Genomic DNA, 11,056 nt, shown 5'->3' with positions numbered 1-11,056 from the left:
TAATTTAAATCACATCCCTGTTTTATTTATGGCCAGAAAATGTTTGTTTTGTGTTTTATATACCTGCATACCCGAGGTTGCATCAAAATTTCTTGAACAAAACGGGGTCAACAGTAGGAAAAACTTACAATTCCTTGAACTTTGTGACTTTGACATTCTTAGTCTCTAAGCCTTAGTGAGTTCTTCAGTAGCAAATGGGGACAATAACTTCTTTATATTTTAATTTTTCCCATGCAAAATAAATTCATGTGTGTAATTCAGTAACTGAATTAAATGCTGAGTGAACACTTTTTCCTTCCCCTTTCTCCTCCTCCCTTCCTTGCTCTGTTGATCTTGATTGATTAGAAGTCCTGCTCTGTTGATCTGGATCAATTAGAAGTCCTCTCCGGCTCTACCTTTCAACTTATCTTATGCTACTTATCTTGTGTACAGAGGTCATGTATGTCAGTGTGTAGTTGTGCATCTAGTGTGCTCGAAATCAACTCTAAGATCAATACCTGATAGTGTTCACAAAGTATCTGTACCTTAAGCTTAGAAATATTACAGTGATAATTCTGTAACACTAGGAATATATTTATCAAGTATAGAGACCTGCAGAGCTTAGAGAATATTACTGGATCAGCTTTTTTTTGCTCCTTTAACTCATATTCATATTCAACATATACAAGCTGCAAAATTATGGCACAATGTTATTCATGAGTTCTGGATATTCATCCACATCCACCACTTTCTGGCTAAATAATTCTGGACACGTTACCTAAAATCTCTAAGACTAAGTTTCTTAAAGGTGTGGTGATGCACTTCATGGGCTTGTTGGAAAGTCTATGCTTAAAATTTTATTTAAATAGCATAACTCAAAGCCCAATTCCTCTGGTACTGCCCACCACTTTGAAATGGACCATTTTTCTACAGGATCTCTAATGATTTTTTATTACATTAAAAGAAACTCAGATGATTCAATGATAAATCTACAATCAAATCAAGAACCTGTTTGATGCTGGGTGTGGTAAATACATATTAATCCCAGCATTGGGGAGAAAGAGGCAGAGTTCAGGCCAGCCAGGGCTAGTCTTAGACACGCCGCAAGTCTATTGGCCTTTTTCTCCATTGCTAGGATTACCCATGTGAGCCACCTCATCTGGCTTCAAGAATCTGCAAAGCCTTTCAAAGTCCCAAGGCCAAGGGAAAACGCTTTGCCTGGTGCTAAGGTACAGATCACAGTTGGGAGGTGATTCATAGATCATGAATTGCCCTTTACAGGCCTAGACCAACTATACAGGTGGCTAAGGCAGGAGGATTAAAATTGTACAACCTGCCTAGGCAACAGAAGGAGTTCAGGGCTACCCTGAGTATATAAATGAGACCATCTCAAGATGGCTCAGTGGTGGTTTGTCATTACCAAGACTGGGTCAAGGCCCAGTGTCAAGAGAGAGGAGAGAGGGAAGGGGAGGGAGAGAAAGAGAAGGTAGGGGGCACGCCTTTCCCGGAGACCTTGATAGAAAATAACCAAAAATTTCACATAAAATGCTAAAGATAATTTGTTATTGTATATGGTATCTTGTTATATATTATGAATCACTTTTCCTTTGATGTGTTAAAATTGCCTGGAAAAAGGCAACTTAAGAAAGGAAGATTTTATTTTGGATCCTTGTTCCAGGGTGGAGTCCATCGTAGCAGGGAAGGCATGGTGGCAGGAGCGTGAGGCAGCTGGCCATGTTGTGTTCACCGTTACAAAGCAGAGTCGTGTCCTCTTTTTGATTCAGTCCATCAGCTAGTATGGGCCTCCCCACCTGAACTAACCTAATTTAAGAAAACTCCCCAGCAAGCAGGTCCTGATGCTCCCTCCCTAAGTGGTCCTGGGTCTAGTCAAGTCGGCCATCATCATAAGCCATCACAGATTGTTCTTCCGAGGGCTGTATTAATGAAACCCACAAAACAGGAAGTGGTGAGAGATAGCTACGGATGGTGAGGGTGAGCAAAGGCATGAGCAGCCGCAAGATCTCAAAAGTCCTTACAAGCCAGGTCACCTGGTAGGAGGAAGCTGGATAGAAGCCAGCACTCGGGAGGCAGAGGCAGGTGGATCTCTATGAGTTCTATGCTCTACAAGAGCTAGTTCCAGGACAGGCTCCAAAGTTACAGATGAAACTCTGTCTCAACCCCCTCCACACACACACCTCCAGCGCCGCCAGAAAATGAAGAAGAAGAAGAAGAAGAAGAAGAAGAAGAAGAAGAAGAAGAAGAAGAAGAAGAAGAAGAAGAAGAAGAAGAAGAACAAGAACAAGAACAAGAAGAACAAGAACAAGAAGAACAAGAAGAAGAAGAAGAAGAACAAGAACAAGAACAAGAACAAGAAGAACAAGAAGAAGAAGAAGAAGAAGAACAAGAACAAGAACAAGAAGAAGAACAAGAACAAGAAGAACAAGAACAAGAAGAACAAGAACAAGAACAAGAAGAACAAGAACAAGAAGAAGAAGCAGCTGAATAGAGAGGAAGGAGCAGCCAAAGTAATATTGTGAATTTTGACATTGACTATGGAAGATGATACCTCAAAACATTGGCAACAGAACAACACAACACTGAAAACTCCTACTTGAGACGCAAAGCCTTTTCTTCCCTTCTCACTGGGTAGTAGCCCGCCATGGCACATATCCAGCTCAGCCTTGGGAATGGAGAAACAGAATCCATGTTATTAGCAGAAAACAACGGGTAATTCATTAAAAAGACTAGAGGAGAACAGCAACCAGAGACGAGGGCCTATATTGACGAATGCAAAATTATTCAAAAATTGAACTACTTTGGGGGGCTTGGGAGAGAACACACTAGGTAAGGTGCTTGCTATGCAAGCATGGGGACCTGAGTTTGAATCCCAGCATCTGTGTAAAGGCCGGCCTGGTGCTGTTATCCTGGCATCTGTGTAAGGCTGGCGTGGTGACCTCTGCCTGTTATCCCAGCACTGGGAGGCCGAGATGGGAGGGCGTGGACTTGCCAGCCAGGTGTTCTAGTCAATCATTGAGATCCAGGTTCATTGAAGAGACTCTCTGAAAATAAGGTGGACGGTGATAGAGAAAGGCTTTGACATCAGCCTCCAGCATGCACTTGCATGTATGAGTACACACATGTATACACACACATACAAAATGGACAGTTTCCCTCAGAACCGAACTATAGAACACTTGTTAATCTTATTATAATAGTTTTACTTTATACACTCCTTGGATAATTTTAATATTTAATTTTGTACTTTCAAATATAAAGAAGACTTTGTCTAACAAACTAAATTGCAGATACTTCTAGAACAAGATTTTCTGTTCCTCAAGGTCTTGTGTCTTAAAAAGAAAATGCTCTGCAGAAAGTGGATCTTCATGAAATGTTTCCTGAGTTAAAAACTAAACATGCATGTGCTCTCTTGGAAGATGGCGCCTGGTGCTGTGAATAGTGCTAACATAAAATGAATGAACGTCCTTGAAATCGTTCTCGAGTCTTTCTTATACCATCGCTAGTGCTATCAACGAAGTATATTAATTAGTTCTACCATCAAAATCTATGTAGACAAGACATTTCTCATCCCTCATGTTGCGTCTGTCCTGGCCCAGTTCACGTCCCCGGGAGGCAGTTGGCCTTAGCTGTTGGGCTTTAACGACTGCATATTACAGAAGACACTATTCACAGACAATGGGAGTCAGGATCGCTTCCCAGAACTGTGCAGCACAATAACCCTTCTTCCCCGATCGTGACGGAAAAACGTCCCGGCCTGTCTCCTTGCCCTTGCCTTTCTCCTTTACTAGTCTACTCTTCCCCAAAACATTCAGCTTGATCCTACTAAAACCTAAGGTAAATAATTCATTTCTCCACTTAAAATACTCCAGGGGGTTTCTATGTCATTCAGAGTAAATAAATAAATAAGTGCAAGACCCTAGATTATATTGCCCCCCCCCCGTCTCCTTTTCCGCCTTTGTTCACGCCTGTACCCCAGTCCAGTCATATAGGGATCCTCACTCTTCCTAGGGCTTGCCTGACATGCTCCTCCCTCAGATCGTTTGCATGTGCTCTTTCCTCTGACTGGAGTCCTCTCAGATAGCCACATGGCCAGCCCTTCAGGTCTTTTATTCAAAGGTGATGTTCTCAGTGAGGCAATCCCGACAGCCCCGGTTCTCATTGAAACACTGTGTACGTTAATGTGTTTTTCCTTGTTCCTCTTATTACCAGCTCACGATATTTGCTACCCACCTGTTCCCACGTGAATGTTTCGTGAAGACAAGAGGTTTGCTTGTTCTGTTTATCACTTCATCCTCCAACAGCTGGAACAATGCATGGTGCAAAATAAGATTTTAATAAAGAATAATGTAAATCATTATTTACAGATATAAATTATTTACTGATATAAATCAGAACATTTATAAGGAAAAAGTTATATCATTTAAAACTTCTGTGATAGCCCGGCATAGTAACTGACACCTTTAATTACAGCACTCGGGAGGCAGACAGGTTGATCTCTGTGAGTCTGAGGTCAGTTTGGTCTGCAGAGTGAGTTCCAGGATAGCCAGAGCTATACAGTGAGATTCTGTCTTTTAAAAAACCAAAAAGTGTATAAATAAAATAAAATAAAACTTCTGTCAGTGACAGATCAGCTAGAGAGATGGTTCAACGGTTAAGAGCACTTGCTGCCGCTCAGGAAGACTTGGGTTCAGCTCCCAGCACCTACATCAGACAGCTCCAGCTCCAGGGGCTCGAAGGCTTCTGGCCTCCGCACACAGCTGTTCTCACATGCGCAGACAACGTGCAGACCACATGTGCCTGCATGTAGCTACAGATAATAAAAATGTATCTTTAAAATAAACTTCTGTTACAAAGAGAAATTTTATAATGTCTCTTTAAAATTGTGGACAGTTAAGAAGCCATTTATTTTCTGGAAAGCAGAGGCCAGAGCTGACCTCTCAGGAGATTCCCATAAGAACCACCTTACACAGTGAGTAGGTAGGTGGCTGAGCAAAGCCATCCCTCAGAAGGAGCTCCCACAGCAATAGGGATACAGATTCTCATACAGCTGCATAATATTTTTAAGAAAATAAAATCAAGTCTTACAGACATGTTTATAAGCAAAATAGACAAAACATTACCAAGTATCACAACAACAGGAGGATGTCGCAACAGAACCCAAAGCAGAAGACAAAAATAACCAAGGACCGCGGCTATATGAGTTTCTCTGAAGACCAAAGCGTATGACGAAGATGGTTCATCCTTCAGCCGCTAATCATTTCTGCTTCCACTCTACCAAGCTGTGAATTGTCTGTGTTCTCTTTATAACTCTATCAATTCTATGTTCTATCAACTCCAAGTTTTCCTTTAAAAAACGGCAGTCAGAATCTGCCTTCACTTTAGAAGTCTTAGTTCCAAAACTTAGACCTTAGCTTTAGACCCACGCATTTCCTTGCATTGTGTCACGTACCGGTTTTTAAACCTCTGCATAACATAAACTCAGTAGAAAGAGACTCCATGGAAATCAGACTTTCAGATGGGAGATGTGAGGATATGATGCTTCAAAGTGATGGACAGATGTTTTAGTGAGAGAGTGAGATTATCAGGAACCAGGGTGTTTTTCAAGATAGGGTTTCTTTGAGTCTATTCTAGAACTCATTCTGCAGACCAGGCTGGCCTTGAACTCACAGAGGTCCGCCTGCCTCTGCCTCCTGAGTGCTGGGATTAAAGGCATGTGCCACCACTGCCCAGCTAGGAGCCAGGTTTAAGGGCCTCCAATGTAGGGCTTTTTGTCCCAAAACCACACAGAGGGAGAATTACATCAACAAATTGCTCAATAGGTAAACATGTATTCCACAATATTACCTTTTATTAGAAAATGATCAGTTTCACTCCCATATTTCCAAGGAAAAGTTAGAGTTTTCATTAAATATAGTTTTTTTTTAAGAGAAGTTGAACTTTTATCTTCATGTCTCCCAAATAAAGCTGGCTTAATTGGCTGCTTTGAGGGGATCAATCGGAGAAATCAAATCCACATCCTTTCCTGACCCCTCTTACTTTGGCTTCAACAATGATTGGGGCTAGAGATGCCACAGCGGAGGAAGTGACTTGGGAGCGGGTGGATCAGCCGAAACCTTGATCTTTTCGGCAAGTGAGAAGGTGTGCTCTGTCTCCACAGACAAAGCCAGCACCGTCTTGTGTCTACAGGTGCTGCACTAAGACAACAGCCGGTGAACAATCTTTGGACAGATATGACAACAGTGGAGACAGCCTCCAGACAGTGAAAATGGAGTATTTCCTGGACCATCAAGAACTTCTAAGCTGTGGGATCTACCACCATCTAACCCCTGCCAAACGATCCACTCAAAGAATTGTGGTGGTTGTTCAGCGTGGTCTGCAGTGCGGTTTTACTGGCTCCCACTTTGTCTCTGATCTTTACCAACTGCACATTGCTCAGAATTCAGTGGTACCCTGGAGGGTTTAGTGGTGAAGCCTAGAGCTTAGAAGATCTCAGGTGCTCATGACCAGCGCTCTGGGCAGGCATTGCAACCTCACATGTGCAATGGTACCAGCATGGACAGATAGCACCATCCCGGCCAGTAGCTTGTCCTTTGTCAGTGAGGTTCTCCTGAGAGAAAGCAAAGCCCTCATGCCCCTGGGTATGAGACAACAGTTTCTCCAGAGGTAAGTTGTGTCCCAGATGCCCTGATTGATGGCCTTGTGCGTCATTGTGTTCTTGCCCATCAGTGTTACAGCCTCACTTCAGAGGAATGCAGAGATCCCTTGGAGCCTATGTTGACTGTTCCCAAATGAAGCATTGTGGATAACCACCCAAAAATTGGATGGGATTAGGGAAGTAGTTCAACTTTCAGGTCAACTATGTCTTCTGTGGGCATCAGCAGTGTGTCAGGGATTGCCACTCAAACTTTAGACATGAGGTCACTTATATAAGCATGTCTGGCAAGAGCTAAAATGTTTTCTTTTTCTAAGAAAAACAACATCACTGGAAAGTGGGGTTTTTTTGTACAACTATTTAATGGTTTATGAAATAATGGATAAACCAAAATGGATTCATTATTTAAAGTGCTCCTCACCACTTCTCAAGTCTGAATAATATTCCTAAATTTAGGTGCCAGAATCCAGCTTTTTAGAAAATGCATAGCTTATCATTCCTTTATAAATATGCAAAAGCCTGTTCTATGTTTATTTCAACTTTTCAGACTAGAATGCACAGCAAAAGACATAGTAAAATTAGCATAAAGAACACATTTATGAAACATAACTACTTCTGTGTCTTTCTGTGTCTGTTGCCAAATGAAAATTGGTTTCTGAGGGTCCTCCCACCCACATATACTTACAGAAGCTGTGTATCGAATGAGTGAGCAAACAAAAAGTTTGTTTAGGTGGCTCGGCCTTTGTGATTAAACTGGCCTACTGATGTAAGCCAGTGAACACCACTTTGATTTCAGCACACATGCTGTGGGAACCCGTTCAGGCAATAGTCTTTAAGATACTAGCCCACTTTGGGCCTGGTCTCATGTACTATAGATGCTGATGAAAAGCGTGCGTGGACTCTAGGCTGCTGGATTCGGTTCCAGTTCCCAGAACATGCAGGGGACTGCGGATCGCTACCCTTTCTGTGAGTTTATTCCTCAAATTATAAACCTTAGTTTTATTCCATTCCAGACTATTGTGGAACTCCATTCCACTTTGTAGAATTTGGAAAATTAAAATATGTACACCACACCATTGACACCTATTCAAGTTTTCAGTGGGCAACAGCTTTGAGTTCAGAAAAGGCTAATTCAATAATTACACATTTACTAGAAGTTATGGCCATCGTGGGTATACCTGCACAAATAAAGACAGACAATGGTCTGGGATATGTCTCTAAGAAAATGAAACAGTTTTTTTGCTTCTTATAATATAAAGCATATTATAAGTATACCAAACAATCCTACAGGTCAGTAAGTAGTAGAAAGATCAAATCAAACTATAAAGGATATGTTAAACAAACAGAAAGGGATGAAAAATACCCCCAGAAATATATTGCATCATGCGTTATTAACCTTGCATTTTCTTAATGCCAATGAGAAAGGAACAATGACTGCAGAGAGACACTGGATAATGAAAAAAGCTTCTGAATTAAATCAGCCAGTGTATTTCAAAGATGTGTTGACCTCAGAATGGAAACCAAGAGATGTGCTTTGTTGGGGAAAGGGTTTCTCTCTTGTTTCCACAGGATGAGAAAAGCTATGGATACCATCAAAATTAATCAAGATTTGGTTTGTAAAGGAGAAACCTCTTGAGAAAGAGAAATGACAGCTCATCTACATAGGTGACAATCCCACAAGTGGTAAGAAAACCTCATAAAGGTTGGGGCAGGGTTCTGTTCTTGTCTTTGCAGGAAAATACTCATCTTTAAAAAGACGCGAGACCCTGGGCACCTAGACGCCTAAAGAAGAAAAGATAGCTATCCAAAAAGAGTCACCTGGTTTCCTCTAGCCACAAAGAGAAACCTGACTTATGGTACCAATATCCTCTGCAGGGTAAAATTTCACTACCTAAGCATACATATCTCCCTACTTGTCAGTAAAATGGTAGTCACAACTTATTTAAAAATCATAGCTGGCTTTGGAGTTGGACAATGACTATCCTCTAAATTCAAGCATGTTGTTAAAAGAAAAGGTCAGAGTTTTTGTCTCATATCAGGAGCTACCTCGTATGGGACAGAAGGAAGACAAAATCTAGGGACTACTATCATCAAAACTCTGCTTTCAGAGCTGCGGAATTTGTGATTTGAGCGAAGATTGAAGTCATGGCTGGTCCTGAAAGTGATGCCCAGTTCCAGTTCACTGGTATTAAAAAGTATTTCAACTCCTATACTCTCACAGGTAGAATGAATTGTGTTCTGGCCACATATGGAGGCATTGCTTTGTTGGTCCTATACTTCAAGTTAAGACCTAAGAAAACTCCGGCTGTGAAAGCATCATAACTGGGTCTTTCAATGTCTGACCTCATCTGTTAAGTTCCATGCCTGAAGAAGCTGATGTCAACTCATCATGTAATACTCAATTTGTACAATAAATTATGAACCTGGAAAAAAAAACTCTGCTTTCAAAACATTTTACTTCTCCTCATACATATTTTTGTCTCTATGGTACCTTTCATTTAATATATGTCTATATGAATAATGTTTAAGTTTTCCATAATGAATAATAAATTTTCCTGCAGTAATCTTTGAAGTTTTCAAGAAGAAAATGGGGCCCCACAACAATGATTCCACCTAGTTGATATGATGTCATTATGCTGATCACTTTAAGATGGGATTTGGGTTACAAACTACTCAAGATGATTCCAACTTGGCTAGCTGAGATGGTGCACCTTCTTACCACATTCTGGCTACAACTTCAAATAAGAACTTCAGAGAAACCCTACCAACTACTCAGAGACTATCTGCGATTGTACCAGACAGTAATCTTGAAACTTAACCATCATTTTAGTTTATACAGGATCCCATAGAAATAGCATCGCTACCATGACAGCTGGAAGATTTTCTAGAAGACGATGTTCCCTCTCCAAACACAGTTTGTCCTCAGGGATATGGACATTATTAGAGGTTGGTTATAAGTGGTATAGGGTTAGGGGTGGAAGTGAAGTAGGCTCAGGGATCTCTCTTTTAAAAAAAAGGAAATGGATGGAATGGGATAATAAGTGGATTAGTATGATTCACTCACACTAACAATAATAGTGAGTATTAGTGAGATTATTTGTGAGCTATTATTTATAGACAATTTACATAGCATAGATTCTTGTATATTGATACAAATTTAAATTCTATTTATTGTGTTGGATATGCTCTTATTTCTGATAACAATATTTGTGCACCTACACAAAGTTATTTTGTTATATTGTATGCATGCATGTTTCTACTTCTACTTAAGATATTTTATATATTAATATAATTTTAAGATATATTTATCATATCGCACTATACATTTCTACTTCTTATCAACATACTTATATATTGTTTACATTTTGAGATCATTGTCCTCATTTGCTACACATTTGCTTACATATTGTTTAATATTTTAATAAGAAGCTTTAGTCTTTAAGCTATATAGGTATTAAGAATTACAGGTCAGTACTCATCCATGTTTGTCATACTTATAGTTAGACTAGTAAGGTTTTTTAGATGCATAGAGATTGTATTCTGCATAGATATGTAATCTTCAACCACTTCAAAGAACTGTAGAATATGGCATTTAATTAATTTAGGATTCTGTTGACATGAGACATGATTGCTCCTGGCAGTACTGATCTATTCCCGAGAGAATGTTGGGCACTGAAGACGTTTCACTTGGAGTTTGTTTTCTTCTTGGCAAAACTGGCCTTTGGGCAAAGAACTGCCCCTGCCTTGACCACTGACCACTGACAAAATGCACAGTGTCCAGGCTGGATAAGCGGGATAGCAAAAAGAATGTTAAACCTTGCAAAACAGGGTAAGATGGTTTTTCAAATTTTCTTGTCTCTGAAAATGGTCTGTCAGATACTCTAGGCCTTAGCCAAAGTTGGTTGCCCCATCATTGCAAATGAGACTTTGGGTGGTTTTCCGGGTTGCTGGTTGTCTCTGTCATTTCTTGCACTTTTGGAAGTTGCTTGATTGCATTTCTTGTTTACTCAAGTAATATTATTTTCCTTCTCAGGTCTTCAATGGGGTTGAAGACTAGATAGTCGTAGTTACTTTCCTCTCATAACTTAGCTAAGCCATTTTTAACATAAGACTTAGACTCCTTAGAATAGGATAATTATTGAAACATTTAGCATATGATTCTTGTTTGGTATTGTTCATGCTGGTTGTACTTAAAATTTTTGTATGTTTTTGCCTCTTCTTTTCCATGGGCAATCCTTGATATTTGTTCTTATTGTATATAGTTTTGTATTAGGCTTACAATTCTCTTAATTAGACAAAAGCCCCCTTTTTATCCCCAAATAATAAACCTTTGTTTTACTCCATTCAGGGCTATTGTGGGACTCTTTTTGAATGCCACCACATATCACTATAGCCAACAGCATCAGA

At 40.2% G+C, this 11,056-nt stretch overlaps 1 protein-coding gene across 1 annotated transcript; it reads left to right on the top strand.

Annotated features, from left to right (window-relative positions):
- Positions 1-8,762: 8,762 nt before the first annotated feature.
- LOC148121212 (ATP synthase F(0) complex subunit k, mitochondrial) lies at positions 8,763-9,085 on the top strand. Its single transcript, XM_087908738.1, has one exon. The coding sequence runs from the start codon at positions 8,795-8,797 to the stop codon at positions 8,969-8,971; it is 177 nt and encodes a 58-aa protein (XP_087764864.1). The 5' UTR covers positions 8,763-8,794; the 3' UTR covers positions 8,972-9,085.
- The last annotated feature ends 1,971 nt before the right edge of the window (positions 9,086-11,056 follow it).

The sequence above is a fragment of the Myodes glareolus genome, chromosome 8, assembly GCF_982192425.1.
Source record: "Myodes glareolus chromosome 8, mMyoGla1.1, whole genome shotgun sequence".
Classification (NCBI taxonomy): Eukaryota; Metazoa; Chordata; class Mammalia; order Rodentia; family Cricetidae; genus Myodes; species Myodes glareolus.
The sequence above is the reverse complement of the archived record's forward strand: the minus strand, read 5'-3'. Positions and strand labels throughout refer to the sequence as shown.

Bases quoted from the DNA above. Each gene is read 5' to 3' on its own strand.
- LOC148121212 (XM_087908738.1), top strand. From the start codon at position 8,795: ATGGCTGGTCCTGAAAGTGATGCCCAGTTCCAGTTCACTGGTATTAAA.